The sequence below is a fragment of the Octodon degus genome, unplaced genomic scaffold (assembly GCF_000260255.1).
Source record: "Octodon degus isolate 3935 unplaced genomic scaffold, OctDeg1.0 scaffold00001, whole genome shotgun sequence".
Classification (NCBI taxonomy): domain Eukaryota; kingdom Metazoa; phylum Chordata; class Mammalia; order Rodentia; family Octodontidae; genus Octodon; species Octodon degus.
In genome coordinates this window covers 21,300,841-21,328,747 of record NW_004524577.1, presented here as the reverse complement: position 1 = coordinate 21,328,747, position 27,907 = coordinate 21,300,841, and the positions used below count along the sequence as shown (strand labels likewise).

At 40.9% G+C, this 27,907-nt stretch overlaps 1 protein-coding gene and 1 pseudogene across 1 annotated transcript in view; one reads left to right on the top strand and one right to left on the bottom strand.

Moving 5' to 3' along the window:
• Positions 1-27,907, bottom strand: part of LOC101590894 (adhesion G protein-coupled receptor B3) — a 157,224-nt gene that overhangs the window by 69,614 nt on the left and 59,703 nt on the right. The window contains 3 exon segments of the mRNA XM_023702069.1: positions 3,776-3,970; positions 18,463-18,569; positions 18,930-19,031. Of these exon segments, the coding sequence (XP_023557837.1) occupies positions 3,776-3,970; positions 18,463-18,569; positions 18,930-19,031 (404 nt within the window).
• Positions 19,654-21,229, top strand: LOC105741645 (annotated as a pseudogene).

Genomic DNA, 27,907 nt, shown 5'->3' with positions numbered 1-27,907 from the left:
GGTTAGATATTAGTGCTCTGTTTGAGGAGTAGCTGGGAAAATTTTTCTCATTCTGTAGATTGTTTCTTTACTCTGTTGGTGGTTTCCCTTGCTGTGGAGAACCTTTTTAAATTAATGCAATCCCACTTATTTATCTTTGCACTATTCTGTGCATTCAACGTTTTGTTCATAGAATCTTTGCCTACACCTGTCTCCACAAGCTCCACCTATTCTGTCTGCCAGCAGATTGAGTGTGTTAGTTTCAGTATTTAGATCTCTGACCCGTTTCAATTTTAGTTTAGTGCATGGTGTAAGACATTGGTCTACGTTCAGTCTTTGGGATGTGAAAAGCCAGTTTTCCCAGCACCATGTATTAAAGAGGCTGTCTTTCCTCCAGTCAGGATGTTTGGCCTCTTTGCCAAAGATAAAGCAGTTAGTATTTTGGAGTTGATTCTTCATCTTTCATTCCATTGCATGGATCTTCAACTTAGTTTTTTATCTTTTTGTCAATAACATTTTTTTGTTCTCTTTCATGTACACATTAAACCAAGCTTTTATTGAATCCATTTTAAATAGCATGCCCTGCCATATAACCACATTTAAAAAAGAATATATTGCTAGTACATTTTATTAACCTTTAAGTTTTGCTTATTATTTCCCAATGAGGGAATACTAGATGAAAACAACTTAATGGTAACTGTTTTAATTAGTTTTGTCACTAATTCAACAAATACTTGTTGATTACCTTCCCTAGACAAGATTCTGTGCCAAATCTTTTTGGGTTGTTGAAGAAGAGCTCACTTCAGCCTCTCGATGGACCAGAAAACTTTATTTTTTTTCAGTGAATGCTAACAATTAAAGATAAATTGAGATGCTGGGCAGAAAGCACTGTTGGAACTCAGAGATCCAAAGAACCAGGAAGTCACCCTGCAAGGCTGAGGCTGACCAAGTCAGCTTCAAAACATAGGGGGAAGAGTGGCTTGGACCCAAGACAATCGGTGTGTTAAGTTGACCCAAGTGTACAGTCTACAAAGAGATGGTCATCTATATACTGCACAGTTAGTAGCAACCAAGATGCAGATGCTGGTTTGCCATTTAAGATCCTTCAAGCTCCACTGAAGATTGCTTAGCAAGGCATGACAGTCAGGAATGACAGCATCCCAGGCTGTAGTTTATAGCATGGACAGAAATGTAGGTTGATACTCAAAGAAGAAAGGTCAGAGAAAGATAAAAGGATAGGTAAAGAATGAGTAATTCTACAAAGAAAAGTAAGAAATACCATAAAACCCGGAGGTCAAGATGAGTTCAATTTGTACCACCTTAGTCTTGAGAGTGCCCAGTCAGACATAAATGGAAAGTGGAAGTTTGTGTCAAGTACAGGCAATGCTGAATGTGGTAACAAGCCAGAGTTTATAATCAGGCAAAGAAGACAATAACTAAGCAAGTTCTTTGTATACAACACTGGGGATTAGAATAAAAGGGGCACAAAGTTCTTTGAACAGGAAGTACAGATAGATAGAACTGCAGTTGTGGTGGTCGGTCTGCCTGTCAGAATCGCTAGAGCTGAGCTAGGATTCTGATGGGCAGAGGCGATACAAGAACAAATTCCAAAGGAAGAGGGCTCTCCAGATGGGTGAAATGATGCCCGTGTAGTCAATCTCATAGAAAAATGAGCACTCATTATGAAGTGGACACCAGTGAGCTTAATATGTGCTTAGGTAGAGGACCGAAGAGAGGACAGTGTGGATACAGAGGACTGAAGAGAGAACAGTGTGGATACAGAGGATTGAAGAGAGAACAGTGTGGATACGGAGTACCAAAGAGAGGACAGTGAGGATACGGAGGACGGAAGAGAGAACAGTGCAGATACGGAGGACCGAAGAGAGGACAGTGCGGATATGGAGGACCGAAGAGAGGACAGTGCGGATACGGAGGACCGAAGAGAGGACAGTGCGGATATGGTAGAACCCATGTCTGACTATGCCAAAATCACAACAAGGTGATAACCACACAGCTCAGACCAGCTCTGAGTTTATTGTTCTCTGCATCAGCATACTATAATGAGTAGCTCTATCAACAAAATATGGTTCCTATGTGAACTGGTAATCTCGATTTCTAGAAATTTAGTGTGTAAAACAGATCTTACAGCCCTGAAGTCTTCTACTCTGAGAGCTGCAAGGTAGTAAATGCAGGAGCCTGGCTGATATTTCAACTCTTAACAATGTCTTTTTTAAAATTTCAACTTGAAGGGGCTGGGGAGATAGCTCAGTAGAATAAGCACTTGTCTGGCAAGCGCAAGGGCCTCAGTTCAATCCCCGGTTCCGGAAAAAAAAAAATCAACTTGTAATTATAGCAAGATCTTCAAATGTTATTTTTAATGTCAATGCTAATAGAAATATCTCAAAATTATATGTAAAAGCTATACATGGTTCATTTTATCTACTTTTTAAAATTACGAATGTTTCATTTTTATAAGAAACACACATCTTTAACATGATCATATAATATAAATCTTTCACCCAGAACCTCTCCAATGTATTTTAAACCATTTTTAATAAACTATTTATAGTGCTTATAGTACATAATGTTTACATTCCTCGAAAGGAACTAGTACATGTACAATACTACAAATTATTTTTTTTCAATCACCTTTCTTTCCAATACAGTCTTATAATTACAATTTAAAAAGTGGACAGGGTGATACAGCACAGACTGCAGCACCAATAACTGTCCTCACAGGACCTGTCTGCCATACACACATTAATTTAGTAATATGTGTACCTCTTTGCAAATTGGGGCATCTTTATTATTTATGAATAAATGCATGATTCCCAAGGCCTTCTTTTTCTCTCTAATTAACTGAAATCAAAACCAAGCAAAAGAAAAAAAAATCTAAGCCAAAATCAAATCAAACTAATATGCCTCTGCATTTTCCAAGTGAAAAGGAAACAAAGTTAAAAAAAAAAAAAAAAAAAGAGTAAACCAAAAGAGAACAGCACCTGAATTAGGAGTTTTGAAAAAAAAAAAAAAACAACTGTATTCTAATGAATCTCACAAAGGGATACAGAAAAAGAAATATACTGGAAGTGGAGAAATCAATGTAGCACCCATGGTAGGGATATATTTTAGACTAAAGCACAAAGAGAGCTAATCCGAAAAGGAAAACTGCTGGGTGCATGCAATGTTCTTTGCTTGCTGTTCCTAAAGGCCTGCTTTAATGATAAGGCAGCACCAAGACTGGATGGTCACTTAGACTGTGTTAATGGCAGTAAGTGAAGGCACTGTGAAGGTCTTCCATGAAAAGGAAACAAATAATTTTTCTTTGGTTTCCAGGCACTGGTTCCACAAAATTAAATACAGTTTTCTCCCTCCTAATAGCAAACCTCTAAACCAACCTTACAGGACGTCTGCTTTGCATGTAATTCTTAATGTACTTTCATTATACTTAATGCAGCGTTAATGGTCTCTCTGGTAAGATGGTGACATTAAATGTGGAAATGACATACCCATCTCCACCTCGAATTTCTACGGTGCCTTTCATCTGCAGGCACGAGGCGCGTGCGTACACACACACACACACACACACACGCTCTTGCAGGTGCAGTGTGTGCACTCTAGGGTTGATAGCAACAAGGACAGAGGGAATCAGGTCACTTTCATAGGTCACACTGCAGCCGCCAGGCTCCCTGCCAGCGCTGGGTGTTTCCTCCTCCACCTGCCTCCAAGATGACTGATTCGGGGAGCAAAACTTCGCTGCACCCCCCATTCCTTTCCCTGGTGGGACGGTCTCCCTCACCTGGACGCCATCGGATGCAGGGATGTAACTCGCCCTTTTAAACGTGTCGGTCACATTTCGGAGGATTTCCACAGACATCAGAAGATCACCCGCGTAGAAATTCTTCCTCTGAGTCAAGTCCAGCAGCGTCTTGGTCACCTGGGACATCCCATCGCCTGCCAGCGTGCGCTGCCCCTTAGCAAGGTGCTCTTTGATCTGTAATGGTCAAAAGAGCAGCACAAACATCAGAATCTTCATTACTGCTTCTTCAAGTATCTTCACCAAGCAACTGTATTTCACATTTCTCAGTCAGCTTTACAATAGCATGCAATAACCACAAGGATTCTAAAACCAAGAATAAATGCACCCTAAATTCCAATGGGTAAACACCTAACACGCTAAGGCAGATAAATGCATAACTTTTTTCAGACCACAGGACTTGCCATTTCTAGTTGGAACACACAATCCACTGCCTTTGAGGAAAAGTGTATCTAGATTTAGATTTTTAATTACATTAAAAATTAAAAAGATATTTTTGCATGCGGTCAATAGAGGAGACTCTTTGAAAAAGTGAAGCCAGAGAATGGAGATTTATAATGAATAACTACATGAAAATTCAGAAAAATACTGAAATACAAAGGCTAAAGCACAATAGCTGTGATTATTAACTGCTCACTCAGAAAAGTTAAAAAGTCCTTTAAAGTATAGCAATCAATCTGTACTAATAAGATAGGAACTTTCTAAAACTTGCATTTTCAAAAGTGTTACCTGGGCACTATTTACTTTTCTTGTTCATATCAGAAAGTTTGTTAGCTCCACTTCAGTAAAATGAACATTTTAGAAAAATACTTTACTTCCATTTTGTTATGCTAAAAAGCGTAATAAAAGTAGATGGTTCATTTTTCTCTCTGTCTCCCTCAGCTGTGGGGATCAACCCCAGGTAAAGCCCATGCCCCATACCTGTCTCGTTGGTCTCAGTGTCAACTGCCTTGAAGTGACATTAACTTTCACAGTCTCCTAGAGGCACCATACCCACCCAGGAGACAGATACGGGCCCTGAAGCAGAAGGCAGGTGGCCGGACACCTACCGTGCTACAAGCAATGACACAGTGACATGTATGACCAGCTGGGTCACTGGCTCTGCTTCTAAAGTGATGAATATGAGCAACATGTTGTTCAGGTCCCTTGTTCCATGCCCTCATGTTCTGGCACTGGTTATGATACCCTTCTGTTCAGATTTAGTCCTTGTCCTTCTAATTGTCTAAAAAGTTAGCAGATACCTTCTTGGTTGTGTCTTAGCTCATAGCTTCCTGACTGTCACCACAGTGAATAATGATTAGATTATGGATCTCGCCTCCCCAGCAATCTCTCTGTACCTGAGGAGAGACTCCCTGTCTATTCATAGCCTTATAATGCAGCACAGTAAAACGCTGTCAGGGACCTCAGTTGTCACTCTGAACTATGCCATTATGATGTAACACAAGGGAATGAGCTTTAGAGCTCGGGGGTCGATGTCAGTATTTTAGTTTCACCGCCTATGACTTACATAATTGATGCAAGGTAGACTCAGTTAACACTGTCTCCTCTAAGACTTGAAAACACATCCATGGGGTAAAACATTTAGAAAATTATGTCCTTAATTCACATGAACCCACTTGAAATAATTAAAAGATGACATACCGGAACACTTTTGGCAGCACCTTGGACATGTGTATTACACAACTCCATTCCTGATGGTATCCAACACCTTCCCCTTATCCAGTGCACTCTGGTCACTCTGGTCCTTCTGCTTTTCTTCAATGATAAAAATACATGCCTGTCCCAGGCCCTTTGCATTTGCTTTTCGTTTTGCCTGGAGGACGATTCCTGTAGCGCCCTCTGCTCTTCGTACTTTATCTCACTCCTCACCCAGTGTGCTGTTTTTGAGAAGCCTGACGATTCATCCCAATCTATGCTCACCAAACTGACACACTGTGCCTATTCATTTCCCTGCTTCTTCCCAGCACAGGGAGGACTTCAGCAATGAACTGGACAAGTAAACAAATGCAAGAGTCTGCTCTGCTCACATTATGGGGCCATAGCATGAGGTCAGACGCACTTGAAAACTGTACTCCCTCAAGGGCCGGTCAAATAGCTCAGCAAATTAAAGCACCTGCAAGCAGGCACAGGGGCTGAGGTTCGATCCCTGGTCCTGCTGTGCCGGCCCTGCCCCCAGGGTGCACTGAGATGGCAATTGAGACTGGGTGTGGTGGCACACACCTGTAATCCCAGCTCTCAGGAGGCTGTAAGCAGGCGGCTCAGTACGAGTCCGATCTAGTAGTAAGACCCTGAACACCCTGTAGACCCTTCCTTAAAATAAAAAAAAATAAAAATAAAAAATAAAAAAAAAAAAGAAAAGAAAAGAAAAGAAAGAAAGAAAGAAAAGAAAACTGTCCTCCCTTCCTCCTGGACGGTCTACAACAAACACTGGTGTCGCCACCATGCAGTCACAAGCCACATGGTTTAAAGAGACCAGACAGCTTCTGGCTGAAATGTGCATGTCTCAGAGGGTGGAGGGGGAGGAGCAAGTTCGGAAGGAAAAGTTATGGCTTGTGTCTAGTTGTCCCCCCAAAACCTCATGCAATCATGATGGGGTGGCCTTTAGGGTTGGTGATTAATTCATGATCCAACGTTGGGATTATGGGTGTGAGTGCTACACCTGACCTGGGCCAGAGAGTCTGGATGCAGGATAAGAAAGGGAGAGAGGTTGGCTCTTTCTGCTCCTCCATTTTTGATCTTGCTGCTTTAGCTGTCTTTTGTCACAGTGAACCTGTCCTCTGCCATGAGCCACCCTGCCTTGGAGCCGAGCAAGTCTGGAATGAAACTGCCACAAACTGTGAACGAAAAAACCCTTTCCTTCCTTAATTCTCAGGGTGGGGTATTTTGTCTTAGCAACAACAGAAAAGTAACTAAGACAGAATTGAAGTCTGTAGGGCTGAGCCTCAGTGGTGTCACAAACCCAGCCCTCGGGTTTGTGTTGGTCGCTGCGAGTCCCAAAGTAGCAGAACACTTCACAGTGCCCCATCAGGAAGAGAATGCAGACAGCTGCTGAGGCAAATAAAGTCTGACTGCATAAATCAGCTGGTGTCTATTATTCTGGAAACAGATTCCTAACCTGTGCAGATCCTCTGTATCCTTCTCCTCAAACAAGAGCATCACAACACTGACTTGGATTCTGAGGAAACAAATATGGGGACATGTTTTCTGTTTGCAATAAAAACAGTTACAGAAGGCACTGGGTAGCTCCACTCAGCAGAGAGACGGAATCATCAGGCTTCCTCATCGGGGCATCATCCAGTCTGGCCCGAGTCAGTCCCTGCCATCTGACAGCTGCTTAGCAGACTTCTGTGGAGTGAGCTGCTCTCAGTACGCTCTCGGCAAAAAGGTGTGCCGGTCACAGCCCCAGCTCCCACCACTGACGCTAATTAGCATCCTAGCTGGCACAGCTAGCACAAGGCACCCAGGAAAAGTACCTCGCGACACTTCATGCACCAGTACAGACTATGCGTGAAATTTACTCTGGGCACGAAGAATGTCTCCATAAGATTAATTTGTCTAGAATGACATTTGGTTTCCAGTGTCTAGATCTTCCATCTAGTGTACAAGAATAGTGTCCTTAGCTCTTTCCTACTCTTCTGCTACCTCTTCCTAAAATGGTAAGTTCAGGTCTATTTGCTAGATTATTCCATTTCTTTTCTGGATTATGCAGAATTGAGTGCCAATGTGTTTGCTCACGTTTCTGTCTTTCCATTTTAACCTGTGCATTACTTGCGTTCTTACCTCTCTTTGTCATTGTCTCTGTATTTTCACTCTGCGGTTATCCATGTGACTATTTTTAATTCCACTTAATACTTTTTCTAGTTATTTCTCAGTAAATATACACTATTTAAACACCACATTCTTATTGCTACTTCCTTTCCTATTCTGTACTCTTACCAGCTCTCTTTGAAATCAAAATTGCAATTATTAAATCTACTTGAAACATATACCTTTATAAATTACAAATCAAACTTTCCAATTAGCTATTTAAGCATTTCTTTTAGAAATCTTCCTCTATGTTAAGTTCAAGGAGCAGCTAGAGTTATAAAACCTCAATTTAAATTGTGGTATTAATTTCAGCAGTGGTATTTTTCATTGATAGAAGTTCTAGTTCAGCTTTTTCATATTCTTCCATTGCTTAACTGTACTTTCTGTTCTTCCTTTTATTTCTTGATTAGTCTTGGCAAATACATTTTTCACATTTTCTATTTTTATTTTCTTTTGCATTGCTAGCTCCTCAAATCCTTCCATTTGCTGCTTCTCCTGCATGGTATTTTGTCTAGTGAAATTTGTCATAACACATGCGGCATAATGTGCTTGTCCCTGGGGAGCCCTGAACCCTTGGGTGGTAAGACAGCTGCGAGAGGAGCCTGAGGTGCAAAACTCTGGTGGTAGAGCCCTGGGCAGCTCAATGGTCCTGTTTCAAATCATGCCGATGTCCATGTTGATTCCACCACTGCATGTTTGTAAGGAGAGCATCTAACTTCTGAAGATGATTTCCTTCCTCTTTCTCAGTGAAATACATCCACAAATCACAACTTGCTCATACATATTCTGGGCCTGAAAGCACATGGTAGTTCTCTGATCTCCGAAGCCAGGAGCAAGACAGAGCAGGGTCACTGTAGAGGGCTTGTCAGTGACTCTCCATGCATGGGAGGGGACCTGCCCAAACCCCCCGGGGGCTTTGAACTTCACCCTCAAGTACCTAGAGATAAGCAGTGATCTGAAACTCTCCCAGTTTTTCCTCAGAGCTCTGGCTTTGTTCCTCAATCCCTTTATGAGTGGTATCTAAGGAATCTTTTTCCTGTGAGCTCAGCTACGACGGAGTATTTGCAAACACACTTGGTGTAGTCATACCCAACGCAATCCATCTGATCTATGAAGGTCAGCTTGGTCTACCTCACGGATCCACTACTGCTACAGATATCCTAATGACAGCTGGTCCAACCTATGCACCACAGCCCAGAGGAATCCCAGGGGCCTTGGTTCTGCTCCCTGTCTCATTCTCTCCTATAATTTTAAACACTGTGCACAAATCCCCTTATTCAATTGTTATCTTTCTCTTCTCCTTCGTGAATTATGCTCAGATAACTGCAATCATGATACGATCTCCATTTCCAAACCTCATAGAAATAATCTTGCTGTGTCGTGCATGACTTCAGCACAGTACTTGCATTCTTATCTCACCCATGCTACCAGGACCATAAACTCCTAAAGGGTTTATAGTTATGTATTTGTCTTGGATTTTCCAATAATCTCTAACACACTATCTTCCACCAAAGACTCGTGCTCAAAGTGCTTGATAAGTTGAACTGAAACTAAAGAAAGTTTTCCTTTTCCTTTCTGCAACTATCATACTCAACTATGGACTAGATGAAAGCAATCCGTGACCATTCAAAACAAAGAAATGTGCAATTAGAGAATTTTTCCATGGCAAAAATTGGCTCTTAGAGGACATATAATTAATATGAATAGGCTAATGATTTTGAAAATTGTAAACATCTACAATTAAAGTTATATATAATTCCTATCTCTAGAAAATCATAACAAAATATTACATCATTTACTCAGTACCTACTATTTAAAGCAGAAGAGAACATATTTCTCACGAAGTATCTGACTAGAGTTTTAAATGATCCTGATAGGTGTCAAAATGCTCTGTATTTCTAGATGAAGGGACAGAGAGTGAGGTTAAGTGCATGCCCCCAAAGTGGAGAGCTTTGCAGCAGTGGTTGAACCAAGGTTTGAGCCAAGACAGAGTGATTCCAGAAGCTTCCATGTGCTTAATTACTACATGCTTCATTCAGTTTTTATAGAATTCTTCTGCTAGAAATCATCAACATACTTAAACATTTGAAGTTGTTCTCAATCACATTTTTTTAAGGAGACATACGGCTTTTCACACGAAGAAAGAATTTAAAAAACAAAAGACTCAAAGCAACTTATCAGATGGCTGACACACAATTGCTGCTTTAGAACATGACGTGTAAAGACACCAAAAACCTTTTATCAGTATCTATAACAGAACTGATGCAGATTTATTTATGCAGAGGAAACATCCCTACCGTTGCATCAAGAATTTGAATTTCCTTGGGTGGAATTTAAAATTTTTTTTTTTTCACTTACTCACTGAATCATAGTGGATAGATTTTTATTGTTTTAACATTTCTTTTAAGAATTACAATATTAGTGATTATTTTTACACTCTGTAATACTGAAGGTCTTCCACTGCAAAAGTCAAGTCTTAAAAGTTTCCTTGTCACTCGCATTGAATACTGTTGACAAGATCAACAGTGCAGAGGGAGAAAAAGGAAGTCTAAAAATAGTTGTTTTTTTTATAGCTCTGGATGAAGCTTCCTTGCTCTTTTTATAGAAAGAAGTGGTAAGGGTCATGGTTGAAAGAGTAGGTGTGTTTCTGAAATAACCCTATTCTTTTTATCTTATGCCTCCCACTACCAGCCACAGCTGTGCCTTTTGTGTGAATACTGAAAACAGGTTTCTCATAGCTGCTCGACACACTTTAAACATCATATATTTATATATCATTTTTAGCAGCAACTCCTCCAGTCCATCTGTAAGGTATAGTCAAGGTTCTCACAGTTCTGAGCAGCTTCAATTAACAGATAATTATCCCTTAAACTTCTTTTCCTAAAGCAATGATCTACATGCATATTTTTAATTCAGTTCATAATTCTGTCATTTAAGACCAAAGTCATTCACCTGGTGATTGTATTACATTACTTATATTGGCATGGGATAACGAGGCTAGACAGAGATTATCCTGTATAGAAATACAACATAGTCCTAGTTCTAGCATGCAAGCATTTCTTAGTTTTCCTTACATGTCCTAGAGAGCTTGAATTCATTTTAGAGCTTTCCTAGTGCTGGGAGTTAAATTGTACAAGGCAATGCCTGTCTGTGGGCACAGTATTGAGTAGATCTGGTCCAGACTCATCTGGTATAACTCATCCGTGTGTCAGGCACAACCTGCGCTCCCAGTGTGAAGAGCATCTAGCCACTTGGACATCCTACTGTCTTCCAGAAACTACTGAAGTGAGCAAAGAATCATGTCCTGAATTTGACTGCAAATTATTGCTATGAGAATAAACTGACATTAAAAAAACCTGAGTAAAAATCACTGTACCTATATCCATGCACAACCTGGACACTTCCAAAATAAGAACGAGAGTATATTTACGTACATAGTAGAAACTTGGAATAGCTTTAATGTAGTAACTTTTGGCTAGAATTTGGCCAATGTACAGTTCTAGACCAAAAGATATCGATAAGGAAGTTGTTTTCCTGAACACTAAGCAAACCTAGCTGTTCTATCAAATATTTTGAAACAGGGGTGAGAAACTAAGGGTCTCATGGCCTAAAGGAATCATAACAGTCACTTCCCGTTGAGTGGAGACCAAACTTTCTCAATGAGAAATAGAGCATAAGTATTGAGTGTTTTTCCAGTCTTTCTTAATTCTTTTTTCTTCACTTGAGTTCCCTGGTTCCAGCGGTAATGGCAGTGCACCACTCAGAACAGGATAGGCTAGCTGTGGTAACAAACTGGTAATCTCTCCTTGTGGGAGGAGTAACTGTCTCCATTTCAGCTGAGCCTGACCCTATTTCCATGTGTTGGGATGTCCAGAGCTGGCTAGGAGTTTCCCTTTTCCCTTCAACTGGCTCTAAGCAATGCATATTGGTCCAGCTGAGGTGTCCGTGGCAGTGGCAGTCTTTGAAGATGACAGGCAGTGTTTCTCTGAATCCCGGGGTTCCCTTGTGTGAGTCAGGAAAAGGCGGAACTAAAAGCCAGTGCTCCGTGCTATTGCTGGGATCGAGCCTCGAGGTAGAGGCTATGACTTCCCAGGGCTGGAAGGATCACACATCAGCACTGGAGCACCAACCCAAAAACCCTAGATACTACCTACTTGTGTCACGCAGATTACTCTGTCTGCATGTCCTTCTCTGCATACTGCAGAGCTGACTGCAGGCCTCCTACCCAGCCCAGCCCCCGGTGCTCACCGGCTTCCTGCCACTCTCACAGTCACTCATCCTCAAGCCACTCCTTTCTTCACGAATGAATAAAACCTGGTTGGTCCCTGGGTGGAGGCCTTTGTTCCACATAGCTGTCACCATGGCTGGACTTAGGAGCCCCTGGCTCCCCATAACTAAAAATACACCTCAGTGTCTTTATTCTCACTGTGGCTTGTACTAGAAGTGGTAGATTGGAATTAAGCCTATAGAATTCCAGTGACTTTCCATGGGATTACAGATATAAACTTCTCAGACCAAGACAAGGACCAGGAAAGGCTCTCTATAACAAACAGCCCCAAGACTTTCAGCGTCTGGAGCAAGAAGCACCTATTCCTCACATTACATATGGAACCACCACCAGGGCGGCGCTGTTGTTCACCACAGGCAACATGAGTAGGCAGAATGAGTCCAGCACGGTCCTGCACTCAGGGCCAGAGAACATGGAGGATGTGGATCACTGGGCCCTAGCATTCTATCGCAGCATTTCTTTCCATAATATTTCCCACTTGAAGCAAAGCAAAGCAAGACAGAAACCTCTCTGGAACTTGCCTCTGTTTTAATCTCTGTCACATTCTTCTTTTTTATTTATTTATTTAGGTATTTTAGGGAAGAGTCTACAGGGTGTTCAGGGTCTCACTACTAGATCAGACTCGTAGTGATCCGCTTCCTTACAGCCTCCCAAGGGCTGGGATTACAGGCACGTGCTACTATACCTAGTCTCAATTGCCATCTCAGTGCACCCCGCGGACCCCAGTCACTGCATCTGCCTAAGAGGCATCTTCTGTCTTTCAGGCTCATTCACTCCATTTAACTGGTGGGTATTTGAAAATTTAAACTGTGTGTTCATTCTCCAGCTGGGACTTTAGCACTAGTTTTTTTGTTCATCAAAGAAACAGGAACTTGCATGTTTATAAATATTTACTGTAAAGAAAAACTATCATAGTTATGCTTTTCTTTCTTTGGATCATGAAAGCACATTATCCTTTTCAGGCAATGGTCTGAACATTGGTGCAGTGTGGTAGTGGACAGAAAACATGTGACATGTGAGGAGCTGTGTGACATGACAGACGGAGTAGGAAGAAAACTACAGCCGTGCTGTCCTGTGTTCCTTTCTCTTCGTCTGTCTCCAGTCTCTAACTCTGTCTCATAAGCGAAGATTAAATTGTCTCACATTGCTTATTGAAGTCTATCAATGCCAAGATAAATTATCACCTCAGCACTGCGTCTGTTTGTTGAATGAAGACTTGCAAAATGAAAATAGAGTTTGCAGGGAGCAAGCTCTTAACAGAGAGCACGCGCACCCAACTCTCTCCTCAGCTCTGTAGGGAGGGGTCTCCAAGCCACAGGACTTCTACCCTCTCCAGCCCCTCATCACTCGCTCACCTCCTTAGTGACACTATCTACTATCTACCCATGAGCTTGAGGGAAGCCACTGGTGTTCTTGGATCTGTTCTCTGTGCCTTAAGACCTGTTTCGGTGCATGGGAAAACTTTCTGCCAGCTCTAAGCAGCCTATTTCTCAGAGGGGTGTGTGTGTGTGTGTGTGTGTGTGTGTGTGTGTGTGTGTGTGTGAGGAGGGCTCTTTTTTTTTAATTTTAGGGAAGGGGCTACAGGGTATTCAGGGCCCTACTACTAGATCAGACTCATAGTGATTCTCCTGTTTGCAGCCTCCCAAGAGCTGGGATTACAGGCATGCGCCATCACGCCCAGTCTCAATTGCTGTCTCATCGCACCCTGGGGGTGGGGCTGGCATGGCAGGCCTGGGGATCGAATCCCGGCCCCTGTGCCTTCTTGCAGGCACTTTAATCCACTGAGCTATTTGGCCGGCCCAGGAGGACTGTTCTTGTCTGAACAACCAGTGATAAAATGGCTCAGTTTTCTTGAGAAGAGCTTGGCCCACTTAGCCACAATACTCCATCACTTTCTCGAAGTAACTTTAGAAGCAATAAGAAACTCAATTGTTTGTTTGTCTGATTCTGTGCCTTTTTCACAGTAGGGCCTGAAATCATTTTTACTTTATTTGGTGTACAATTGAAAAAACTGCCTCAAAGCATCAGTTGAAACATTAACATATAGAAAATTGTATACATTTACACTTTGTTCCTATATTCTCAATGATATTTAACTATATGCATGTCTTTGTCACTTTTTTATGTATTTTGTACAAGGTCTCACTAAGCAGGTCAGACAGATCCTCCTGCTTTCAGCCTCCCCAGCTCTGGGATTACAGGCATGCGTTACCATGCCTAGTCTCAGTGGCCTGCTCCGGGTGCCCAGGGGCAGGCACTTGTCCTCTGAGCTATTTTGTTGCCTCTTTTATCACGTTTTAAAAAATATTTGGATCATAATGTTTAACCTCATTCTTTTTTTGTTGATACTGTTTTTTTTTTTTTTTTTTTTTCGGAACCAGGGATTGAACTCAGGCCCTTGCGCTTGCCAGGGAAGCGCTTATTCCACTGAGCCATCTCCCCGGCCCCTGTTGATACTGTTTTGATATAGGGTCTTGCTCTGCAGCTCGGACTCATAGTGCTCCTCCTGTTTCAGCCTCTCCAGAGCCGGGATTGCAGGTGTGCACGACCATGCCCAGTGTAGATGGCTGGTACAGCACGCCCAGGGTTCTGGGGCCAGCACAGCATGTGGGTACCAGGAATCGAACTTGGGTCCTTGTGCTTGCCAGGCAGGCGCTTAGACCACTGAGCTATCTCCCTCGCCTCAACTTTGTTCTTGCAAGGTTTGCACACAAACTTCAGAGGTATTATTCTATTCAAATTGTTCTACAATGACCAAAAAATTTTGTAATGTGGAATCATTAAACACCATGCATGTCTAGCTCTTTTAGGGCTGGGAAAATTGTGCAGAGTGAATATTCCTTATTACTTTCATATGGTTAAAAGTCATGAATAATAAGTTTGTCATATCCACATCGTGGACTTTGTAGCTGCCAGTACCCTACTTTTGATTTAAGACAAAGTAGCAGTCATTAGTGTACAAGTATTTATGATATACAGTTCTTGTCTTCAAGTAATGCAACCTGCATATCCAGTATGCCAGACTATTGATTTTATTTTAATTTAAGTTGACTAATGACTCCATTTCTGTCTAACTCAGCTGGTTTGTAACAGTTTGTAGAACACAGTCAACGACTGTGGAAGGAATCTCATCTCAAACTTTCTCTCTTGCCAACATATATCGCAACATGCACGCATCATATTTTGCATCTATGTGTCTATGTACATACACGGAGCGAGAGGCAAGATCACAATTCATTTTGGGGGTGTGAGCACGCACAAGTAGGTGCGTATTTTTGCATGTGTGCATGAACACACTTCCTGTGCCCTGTGCTGACAGCAGCCGTATCCTCTTCCTTTTCCCTTCTTAATTAATTTATTTATTTATTTATGTGTGTGTGTGTGTGTGTGTGTGTGTGGCCAGCTCAGCCCACCAGGGGGCGGGGCTGGTGCTGGGGGATTGAACCGTGGTCCCTGTGCTAGCTTGTTCTAAGTAGGTGCTTTAGACCACTGAGCCATCTCACCAGCCCATCCCTTCCCTTTCTAAGGGCCTCATTTACCTATATTTCTCCAAATGCATGGTCAGGATGCAATATGTGAAGTTCTAAAATTTTATTTTTAGGGAGATGACTTTTTTCAGTTCGGGTCTTTGGTCCACAAAGACATTAATCGTCCCCCATTACATACAGGCCTTTCCCTTCAGGAAACAGTGAGTGAAGACACCGCTCTGATTCTGTAACAGATTTACCCACCTATGAGTGAGAGAACCCTGCGCCCAACCCAGGGTCCAGGGCTGAGGATTTCAAATCCAGAGCTCAGGAAGCTGCGTGGGCTCCAGAAAGACTTTGGTACAGTGCTGCCCGCGGTGTCGCTGTCCCTCTGCGCTTCACTTGCCCGGATCTCCCCCCAGACCTCAGTTTCCTTGTGAGACAAAAATGCCCTCCTTGGAAGTTGTTGGAGCTAGATTATGCATGTGCCCACAAGTGCCTGGTACTTGGTGCAATAATGGGGTTCAATATATGAACAGAAATATGGCGATGGTTTCATGTAATAAAACTTACTACAGTAAAGGACACTGCTATGATCCCCTCAAAATCGTCCCCTCACTTGGCGCAAACTTGTCTTGTCCTCCCTGTCACTTTCACACCAGCTCTGGACGGGCTCCTTAGTGTCTTTATCTGCGCTGCTGTGAACACCCATGTGCCACACTAAGTTTAAAACACTGCCTTCCGGGCTCACGGAAGGAAGAGCAGACGTTACAAGACTCCAGATCCAGTGAATTCAGTGGATGAGGACAAACATAATGTTTTTATTCAACAGAAAGTGCTACAAGTGTTTCATGCAGGAGGGGCAAGTGAGGCAGACAGCGAATGTCCGATTTAAAAATCAGCACGCCAAAAGCCACACTGCCACCAGCCCCTTTAAAATACTCCCCCTTGCTGTAAATACTACCACCCTGTCTTTCTTGGCTCCACATCTTTTCCTGTACTGCTCCTTATACACGTGAGCATCCACCTTTATCGTTCAATCACTGTTTTTGTATGCTTTGTAGTTTATAAGATGACAAACGAGTTTTGGAACCAAGTCAACAAAGGCAAATGCACATTGGCTGTTAGTTGACTGAGTTATTTTCTATAGCATTCACATTCTGATATTTCAGCCTTTACTTCACGGAGTACGGCTGTCTCCACTGGCAGATGGCCTGCGCTGACCGAATAGTGCTGTGCACAACCTGTACGTGGACAGTAAGTATGTGCGTCTGCAGGATCTGACCATGTTCATTCTTAACAAATCCATAAAGATTGATTTGTTGTTCACTTACTTTACCTCCAGGGCTAAATAAGAATTGAATGCAATATAATTAGGTTAAAAAAGTATAAGGTCTAAAATTAGGGAAAATAAAATCCATTAAAATCAGATTCACAAGAAACTTTTGCTTATAAACAATTTTGAAATTGTTCTGAGTTATTGATAGATATGGACACAGTTTTACATTTCATATTCTTATGTTGTATATTATAAAACTAAATTTTGAGTGGTAGGTAGATCAGTACACTTGGGGAGATAATTTATTCAGCTATGGCTCCAACGTATCAGCAGGTACTGAATGGCCTACAATTGTTAGTATGCTGCCTAAAATATCTTAATTCAATGTAGACATTTTAACTCATAGGCAATTTGTTTGGCAAGTACATTTTAAACTCCTACTTTTCATTGTAATATGTTACTGGGTCATTCTATTAAATAAAGTGGATTTCTGATACACTTTAATATAAAAAACTCCTCCATCATGTATCTTTTCATTATGTATATGCATATTCACGTCTACACACATGGATGTGTAGATTATATATGTGCTTATATTTTATAGTAAAATTACTGTCTTTAAAATATCTGCACATGGAATGCTATCTAACATCTTTATATATCAAATTAGTAAATGTTCTTATAAGTATTTGGCCATGATATATATATATATATATATTTCCATACTTAAATAAAATATATACACTTACATAAATATAAATTCCATATATAAATAACTCACATGCAAATATTTTATGTAACTGAAGCTGTGTATGTTCAATTACTGATACTGCATATGTGTTTGTATGAGAACACTATGACAGAAATTAGACTGTATATTTAATCATCAATCAGCTACTGATTTGGCGTGAAATATATAAGAGTGGTGTTCAATTTTATAACATGGATCTTTGTTTTTCTGTAAAAGAATTACTAATTTCCTTAACTGATAAGAACTGGTACTACTACTTTTCATCCACAACTGAGAATATATTTCAGGGTTTTAAAAATGTATATATATTTTGACAGAAAGGAATATTAGAAGAAAGCATATAATTTCATTCATGTAGCGCTCAGCATTTTGGGGGCTCATGCTATATTTGTTTTATGCCTCACATTGTTTATACTCATTCCAGCTGAGGCCCTGTTGACTGCCAATCCGACACGCCAACCTTTTCTGATAATGACAATGACTTGTAAACTAGCACAGAAAATGAAATTTTGCTCAGAATATTCATACATTGTGCTCTATGAATAATTCAATTATGCGTAAGGCAAAAAGTGGCAACTTTTGGAACGTACAGCCAAGTACTCTTTTGTGATGAAGTTTGTCTGGCACAATAATTATCTTTTTTCCATATCTTCATCTCCAGCTACACCATGAAGTTTGATAACCAAGTCACACAGCATTATCCTTTCCCAACTGGTGAATCGCTAAAGAATTGAATTTTTAGATATACGGTATTTTGTAATACATAACAATTGACCAGAACAATTACGATATGCAGTATCCCTCTTACAGATAAAACAGATTTTACTCAGGCTTTTCCTCCACTGGACAAGAAATTCTTTCATGTAAATAGCAAGATCCATAAAAAACTAAAGAAGGAACAAAGCAATGCAGCTCTGACTTACAGAAATTAGCTTTCTCTCCCACTTCTTTTTCCCTAGGCGTCTTTCTTTTCAGTGAATTTACTGAATTGATAGTACTGCAGAAAGGTAAATTCGCACACGGCAATCATTAGCAGAAAATAGACAGAGCAAGTACTAAAGCTGGCTTTGCACCTACTGAATGCTGCAAGTGTCTGTACTCGTTGGATGTGCATCTTGCGAAGCTCGGCTGCTCCCAGAAGGCCACGCCGTGGAGACCGAGAGAACAGCGTCGGCTGGTGGTGCCTGCGGGCCACAAAGGACAGAGACTGTAGCAAGATCCTGGTGGAGCCACGTAGTGGAGAGCAGGCTAAAACCTGGGCTCATCCATTTGTTTTTCTTTGAAAACTATATGCACATGAAGTTGTTGTTTCGACTATTTTTATAATGCGGATGAATCACCCAGAGAAAGCTCTGCTATCAACTTTATTTTCTGGTCTTTTCACCGGTTCCATTTCTGAAGTGCTTGATTAAAATTATTTAAGTGATTGCTTACTGGACAGAGATATTTATGGATACAGGGAGAGCATGATTTCATAAGCAAATGCAGGCTGCTCTTCCTGGGCAGGGACTGCCGCGTGAGCTGGGGCTGGCATTTCACCGTACCTGTGGCATTCAGTGGGCACTGATTAAACGCCAAGTCGCCTGCTGGAGTCCTTTTCCACACCATAGACATCAGATAATCCTCCGGGCATATTTCATACGGTGCTGTAATTTAAAACAGAGAGAGCTGAACGTCAGCAGAGATTATTTTATTTTTTTAAAGTACTGTGATCATTCATGTCCGCATCTTGTACAGCAATTAACCACTAGGAAGAATGTATACAATGCGTTAATTATTGAAACTGTCCTACCAATTTGATTTGAAACTGTCTCATTGATATTTGTTTATCAATAAAATTATGGGGAAAACTAAAGTTAAAAACAAAACAAAAAAATAAATAAAGTACTGTGATCATAATCCTTAGATGCATCTCTCTAACTACAGAGCGCTTTCATTCTCCTCAAAGTCTAGAGTTCACTGAAATGTGAGATAAAAGCCCACAAAGTTTCATTTCTCTTTCTGTAAAATCATCAGTTTTTTTTAACTGTGTAGGCTTTTTTTTTTTTTTTTTTTCTTTTTAATGTGTTTGTACAAGGTGTCACTACCCAGCTTGGACTCATCCTGATCTTCCTGTCTCAGCCTCCCCAGTGCTGGGATTACAGGTGTGGGCCACCACACTGGGTCTCTGGGGGCGGGGCGGGGCGGAGGCCACATGTGGTGTCAGGGATAGAAGGCTTACTGCAGTCAATGATACATTAGAAAAACAGAGTGAGCTCAAAGAACTTAATGATAGAGCTCAAAATACTAAAAAATGCTAAATCTAAACTGAAAATTAGTAGAAGGGGCAAAGTCATCCAGATCAGGGTGGGGATTAATAAAAGGCTAAACAAAGTAATGCAAAGAATCAATGAACCAAAGAGCTGATTTCTTTTGAAAGACTAAAAACAGATAAATACTAAAGAAAGAGGGAAAAGATTCACAGCAACATAAGTACATAAGTACAAATAAAGATACCAAATCCTAATGAACACTGCTAGAATCTAGAAAACAGTAACTACTATGTAAAACTGTACTCCAAAAAATTGGGAAATCTTATAAGAAATGGAAAGATTCATAGGCACATGAAAATTACACAAACTGAACCAAGAAAACATAAAACTTCTGAACAAATTAGCAAAAAGTAACGAAATTGAGGTAATTAAAAGAAAAAAAATCAAAAACCAGCGAAGCCTGCAGGTGCTGGCAAATCGGGCCCAGGATGTAGAGTGGCTGTGCCTGACGTGTCTGACAGGAGCTCGGTGGGGTGGTAGGCACAGGGCGGCAGTCAGGGGCAGTGGGAGAAGGAGGTGGCAGATCACTTATACACGGTGCCCAAGCAGGACCCGAAGCCCAGGTTCCAGGAGGGTGGACGAGTGCTGTGCTTCCATGGCCCTCTTCTTAACGAAGCAAAGTGTGTAAAGCTTGCCACAAAGGACAAACAAGTAAAATTCTTTATACACTACAGTGGTTGGAATAAAATTGGGATGAGTGGGCTCCAGAAAGCAGAGTGCTCAGGTATGTGGGCAGCAATCTGCAGACACAGGGGGAACTTCAGAAGGCCAGTCAGGAGCCATATGCAGAGGGAGGGTGAGAGGGGCCGCTGCAGGAAAGAAGCTGCCTGGTCTGCAACAGAAAAATGTTGACGTGAAAACTAAAAAGCACAAACAAAAAAGCCCTGGTAGTGGAGATGGTGGCAGTACCAGGAGATAGCTCAGCCTCCTCAGAAGACAAGGGCCTGGGTTGAGCCCGCTGTTGAAAGTGAAGTAACATTTATGAACAGAGTTGAAGCTAAAGTAGATCCCTGAAGAGCTAAAGCCATGGCTTGTTGGTGACTGTGACCCAATTACCAGACAGAAACAGCTCTTTTATCTTCCTGCCAAGAAGAATGTGGACGCCATTCTAGAGTACTATGCAAATCATAAGAAATCTTGAGGAAAAACAGATAAGGAGTACGCTGTTCATGAGGCTGTAGCAGGGATGAAAGAATACTTCAGCGTGATGCTGGGCACTCAGCTCCTCTACAACTCTGAGAGACCACAGTCCGCTGAGCCCCTTGCCGATCACCCTGACACACCCATGTCCCAGGTGTGTGGAGCACCACATCTACTGCAATTACTTGTATGAATGGGAGCCATGTTGGCCTATACACTTGTGGCTAAGAAGAACCTTGCTTTATTACTGAACTATGGATAAGAAGAACCTTGCTTTATTACTGAACTATCCTCATGATTTCCTCAAGTATCTGGTGAGGAATTCAGCAACTTTATTTAGTGCCAGTGATTATGAAGCGGTCCCTCCTGAGTACCACGGGAGCACAGCGTGAGGCGTGCTCAGTGGTGTTTAGATCTCTGTTGACATGTTTTTGTTCCTAGTCTTTCCCTTGTACAAATGATGTACTTTGAAGATATTAGTATATAATAGAGTTGATGTTTGTTTTGTTGATTTTAAATGGAAAATAAAAGGGGTTACAGATCCTTCTTCCTTTTCTTCTTCTCTTTTTTCATTTCAAAGTCGCTAGCAGTGTATCCAGTGATGGACGAGAGACATGGTGGAGTGTTTTATTGCCTAGTTGACAAAGCTGCTTTTAAATGCTGATGGTTCTATTCCTTTGACACGAGGCACTTTTATAATACATGTTAATGCTATATGACAAAATGCTCTGGCTCCTAGTGCCAAAGGTCCAATTCTGAGTATATAACTGAACACACACATCCATTTGTTCTCTCTCTCTCTCTCTCTCTCTCTCTCTCTCTCTCTCTCTCTCTCTCTCTCTAATGGTGCTTAAAGAGCCCTTCCTTTGCAAGCCATCCATGTTGTTCCTTAGGCATTTACTTTCGCTCAAGTTGTTGAAGGATGGTGAATTGTTTCATGGTATTTGTATTGGTGTCTAATGTACATTTAGCATGATAATGCAATGCATTGTGTAGCTATAGCTTTCTGGAAAAGTAAATCTTTTAGGAATTGTTTTTCAAACCTTCAATAATTTTTTTCTTTAAATTTAAAAAAAGCAACAAAACAAACAAACAAAAAAACCCCTACCAACTAAAAAAAGCTCAAGATCTGATGAATTCACTGCTGAATTCTCCATAAAGTTTAGGAAATTTATAACATCAATACTCCTCAAATGGAAAAAGCAATCTTAAAATTCATTTGGAAGCAGAAGAGACATAGAACAGCAAAGGCAATTATGAACAACAAAGTCAAGGCAGAGGCAACATAATCCCCAGCTTGATATTTACTACAAAGCTACTGTGATAAAAACAGCATGGTACTGACAAAAACAAATGAACCACCAAACAACCAGAGATCAGAAGATACAGAAATAACTGCAAACATGCTCAGCCACCTTTTCTTTGACAAAGGGGCCCAATTCCTTCACTGGAAGAAGGATAACCTCTTTAATACATGGTGCTCAGAAAACTGGCTTTCCACATGTGGAAGATTAAACCTAGGACCGTATCTTTCACCACATGCTAAAGTAAAATCAGAATGGAATGAAGATCTATATATTAAAGCAGAAACAATCTGGTAGAAGGTAGAACAGTTAGAATTCTGGAAGACATAGGTGGAAGCAAAAACTTTTATGAACAAAATCCTGGTTATACAGGAAATACAATAATCAACAAGTAGGACCTTATCATATTAATAAGCTTTTGCAAAAATAGTTAAATGAAATGCTTTTGCACACACAAACCACTAGCAGAGTTAAGAGACAATACACAGAGAGGGAAAGAATTGCCAGCTGATCCTCAGATAAAGGATTAATATATAGAATAAAGAACTGAAGAAAATCAGACCCCCCACAGTCAAAGACTGAGTCCAAAACTGGGCATCTGAAGTGGATGGACACTTCTCAGATGAAAATGTATGACGAACAAATAGATATATGGAAACATGTTCATGTAGCTGGTCATTTGAGAGATGTAAATAAAAGTAACAGTGAGATTGCATCTCACTCCAGAAAAAATGACCATCATCAAGAACTCAAGCAAGAACAAATGCCGTGGGAAGAAAGGAACCCTTCTCCCCTGCTGGTGGGAGTGGAGACTGATGCAGGCACTGTGGAAATACATGGGATACACTTTTAAATACAGCATCCTCTTGTGTAAGAAACTGAAAGGGTAAATAAGGATTTAAAATAATAACAAATATTGGGAAGTGGGAAAAATTAAAATGGGAAGGGGAATAAGGGAGAGGAGAGAACGTGGAACAAAGGGAACAGAAAAAAAAAGAAAGAAGAAAAATTGAAGTCAAAGCTTTTGTAAATAAGGAGGGGAGGGGCCAGGGAGATGGCTCAGTAGAATAAGCGCTTCTCTGGCAAGTGCAAGGGCCTGAGTTCAATCCCTGGTTCCACCAAAAAGAAAAAAAGGAGGGGAGGAGGTGCTGAAGGGAGAGGATTGGGGAAAGAAGAATCAAGATATATTATGTGCAGATACAAATTCCTTATAATGAATGTGATTGCAATAAATATCTAAAATGTACCAACAAAATTAATTTTAAAAATAAAGCCATTTTTACAAAGACAAAATATCTTTTTTAAAAAAATTTTTAAAAATATTTATTTGGTATAGGGTCTTGTAACACAGTTCAGACTCATAAAAGACATAATATAAATAAAAATCTTTCCAATATTCTTATTATTTTAGATTGATACACAATGAAGTGATTTCCAAAAATGCAACTATCATATTTAAAACTATTACTGAATTATAATAAGAATAAAGACCAAAATTTTTTTCAACCAAAAGCAATAATATATTAAAATTGATGGTCTTGATCTGTCTGTTTTCAAGCATCAATTTAAGTTAAAAAGGAGTTTTAAGAGCTATAGACATATAACAAGAGTCTTGTTGTGACAAGCCCAAGAACTGTGAAACAGTGAGACTCATGTCCAGACTGTGTTGAACCGTGTTTCTGCTCCCAAATGAAGAAAGTCAGTGTCCTCTCTGGACAGGCCAGCTGTTGTGCTTTCCCCGTAGCTTGCGTTAGGTGGCTGCACCGTCACTCATTGTCTGAATCTTCTGTAGTACATCTAGACTAAACAGTTACCTGCCACATAAAACCCGCTCAAAACTAAAGGAATAAATATATGATTATATGAATACTTTGATAAACGAGGACCTAAAACTAGCAAGTTGGGCTGGGATGTCACACAATTATGGAGTGTTTTCCTAGTACGTCTGAGGCACCGTTCTCATAAATGCCAAGGAAGTGGTCGCAGCAGATATGAGCAAAGGTTAAAAATATTAGAGCTACAAGAAGAAAGTAATGAGGTGACGTCTAACTTGAACTTGCTTGTTTAACTGAAGTGACACTGGACCTAGACCCTCTGCTTCCACCTATAAATTAGAAACATGTAGGTATTTTCTTGGGTTTTGGCCTGGCACAGCCAGCTGCTCAGTGGCATTTTTGACTGGAATATTCACAATAACACTGCCCACACCTCTATCCTCACCATTCTCTCCCACACGACTGTTGACTGTGGATTCCTTATCTCTGCCAATGATGTCCCAACCAGGTCCTAATAACCAAAAATGGCAGCTCCCTCCAGCACAGGCAGCCACCACAGGTATTTAATAGAAGGGCTGATCTAATTTGAGCTCTAATTTTAAGATCATTTGGCATTTTATAGAAAGAACAGATGGGTAAGCCCACTAAGGACGCTAACACATGTGGTGTTCAGAAGCAGTGTTGGGTTAGGCTGAGGGAGAGAGGTGGGTACCTGGTAACTGAGGAGGTCTTCTACGTGATGTGAGGAATGAAGGAGACAAAGGAGCCAAGGCTGACATCTGCTCTCTGAGCTGAAAAACTGGGTATACAGTGATGTGTTTTTCTCCCTAAACCTATTTGCATGCTTGGAAACAGAGTAAGCTCTAAAATGAAGTTTAATCTCATCACTCGCTGTTTAAAACCCTCCCACGGTTGCCCATCCTGGGCAAGACAAAGAAAACTCAGCAGATGAAAAGGGCTTTCTCGTGGACTCTGTCCTCGGCTTGTGCACACTCACTATGTGACAACCAGTGCTCCAAGCTCATTCCCAAGTACTCCACACTAAGAATCCACATTAATACTTCCTTTCCAAAGGCCGTGCTCCTACTTAAAAATCTCGCTTCTCTCACTTTGAAAGCAAAATTCCTACTTATCCTGGAATAAAGGTTAAGTAATGTACCCTCTCAGAAGCCCTTCCTAATGCCCAGTCACTGAATATACCAAAATACAGACCTTAAAATGGATCAAAAATACTTGGTTATCAAGTCCATTTTATGATTTATTTGGATAAAATTTTTAAAATAGTAAGATGGAGTTTTTTTCCAGATTTTCTTAAGCTAAAATATTTGATGAAAATCAGCTTGAAAAAAATCTGAGAAGATATGTTACATTTTCACTTTTATCTTCAAGTATTTTTTGGTCACTTATCATTACCTGAAGTGCCAGACTGGAGCCTACAGCTCCTGCTAGAGGTCTTAAGGGCAGCAGTAGTACCATGTCACTTACTAAGAATTATACGCAAGCAGACGTTTTGAAAGCACAGTAACTACTATCTCTGTTTTTCTGGACAGGATCAAACTGGAAGTCAAGAGAAATAAGAGGGATTTTAACCTTTTATTCTAATGCAATATTGTTAATTTCCCTCCCTTTAGTTTTTTCATGTACTTTCTTAAGTACATAAGTAAAAAAAATTAGAATGAGATTTGAAAAAAAATTAAAAATGAATAAACTTTTTTCCATTAAAAAATACTTGGTTATATGTATAAACTTCAACAAGACCCAAATGTTGCTAAGAGACTAAGCATGTTTTACTTTACTTACTTTTAGTCTGCTGTAATGCAATGAACTCCCCTGGTTTCTAGTATTTAGTAAGTGTTCCCAACGTGGTTTCAAAATAAATCACTTTTACTGAGCCAACAACATAACAGACCTCCACTGTCTGATAATGTGCTTACAATGAAGGAAAAAAAAATCTCTACTTCTATGGTCTAGATAATTCTGCTTCTATATACTGAGCCAAAAACTATCATAGAATATTTTAAAAATAAAAATTAGAATGGGTGCTAAAATTTACAAAATACACTATGAACAGTTTACCACATCACTGAATTCTACACAAAAGGACTAAGTTCTTAATAACAATATAGCAGGAGCTTATAACACTATGACATTTGCTTGCTCTTCGTTCTGTCCCATCTTCGTACCCCAGTGGCTGTCACTACCTCTCGTGATCTTTTCATGTACTTTCAAGTCACTTGCCTGAACTGACCTCCATTTTCATTGTTTTCTTTTCTTTTCTTTTCTTTTTTTTTTTCCCGGCGGAACTGGAACCGGGGATTGAACTCAGGCCCTTGTGCTTGCCAGGGAAACACTTATTCCACTGAGATATCTCCCCAGCCCCGCATTTTCATTGTTTTTTAGACTCCCATTCTCCTCAGTTCTATTGGTAAAACTTGAGCTGCAGCCCCCAGAACTTGTTGTGGTAGCTTCTACTCTCCCCTGACTCAGTCTCTATAGAAACCAAGAAAAATATATGTTGAACAGTGAGTATCTTCATTTTCCTGTTGGGGTGGGCCAACAGCTCTTCACCTTGAGAACTGTTTTGCTGGGTCCCTTCCCTGTTCCCAGCTCAGGCCCACAGCTGTAAAAGTAGCTGCTCCTAGTATATGCTGACCACTAGATGTCATTACTGAGCCAACAGGGTGAATGCTCCTGTACATGATGTCCACTAGATGGCACTACTGGGCCAGCAGGATGACTGTGCCTGTACATGCTGAACACTAGAAGGCATTACTCGGCCAACAGGGTTGAATGGGCCTGTACATGCTGACCACTAGATGGCACTACTGGGCCAGAGGCTGAATGCTCCGGTCCATGCTGGCCACTAGACGGCACTAGTGGGCAGGTGGGATGAATGTTCCTGTACATGCTAACCACTAGACGGCACTACTGAGCCAACAGGGTCATTGAGCAGGAAGTTGAAAACAGAAAGGCACAGAGCAAGGTCAGCCAACTGTCTACCGGAAATATGAGTCACATGTGATTTTTTTCTGAAAGGCATCCTTTTGGGGGCAAAATACCTTCTTTTCCTTAAGAATGATATTTACTGTTTAAAGTGGCCTGTTAAGGGCTCCTTCCCTCAGCCCCCCTCCTTCCCTTCCAGGTTGGGTGCTCTCCTCTAGCTGAGGCAGCTCTCAGCTCCAGGCCCACACGCTTGTCTCTGTGCTCAGGTACCTCTCCTCCCTCTCCTCCGAAGCTGTGCACACCACACAGCTTTGCCGCCTTTAAAGTTCAATTTCACTTCTCAGTGACGACCTGACCCACTCTTCAAACACTTCCTTCCCTGCTTTATCAGACTCAGAGCATTTATCCGTCACTTTGTGTCTATGTATAATATTTTTTTCTACTTTGTTCATTTATTGGCCTCCTCTGGATAGAATATCTTGTCTTCAATTATATCAGTTCCAAAGCTAACAGAGAATAAACACAATTCTGCACATAGCGGAGGATATTCTGTGTGTGTGTGTGTGTGTGTGTGTGTGTGTAGAAAAGTTTGGCAGTCATTCCACTTTGAAGAACAAAGAGAGTATAACTACAGGAGTTACACTAAGCATGAGTCAAAGGAGGCTGTCACGGTTTTCAGGTAGGAATAAAATAGGTCTTGGAGGGCTCTATATGACTTAGTGAGATGCTCTGGGCCCTTTTTAGGAATACCTTGTGTTCCCTGCATGCATCTTAATTCTGCGTGAGCGACAGGTCAGGTGACTAGTACTTCTCCTCAGGTCAACCATGATACGCAACAGTACTCAATTTCCACCTCACTGAGTGGCTATGTGATCTCCTTGCAATCAGAAAAGGCAAAGCCAAAGAAAAATCAATGATTTTTAAAACCCAGGAAAGTCAACAGACTATATTTTATTATATTGTAAATTCACAAAGACTAGCATTCAGTGTGTTTTTACTTTTTTGATTTGTTACATTTATTTATTTATTTATTTATTTATTTATTTAT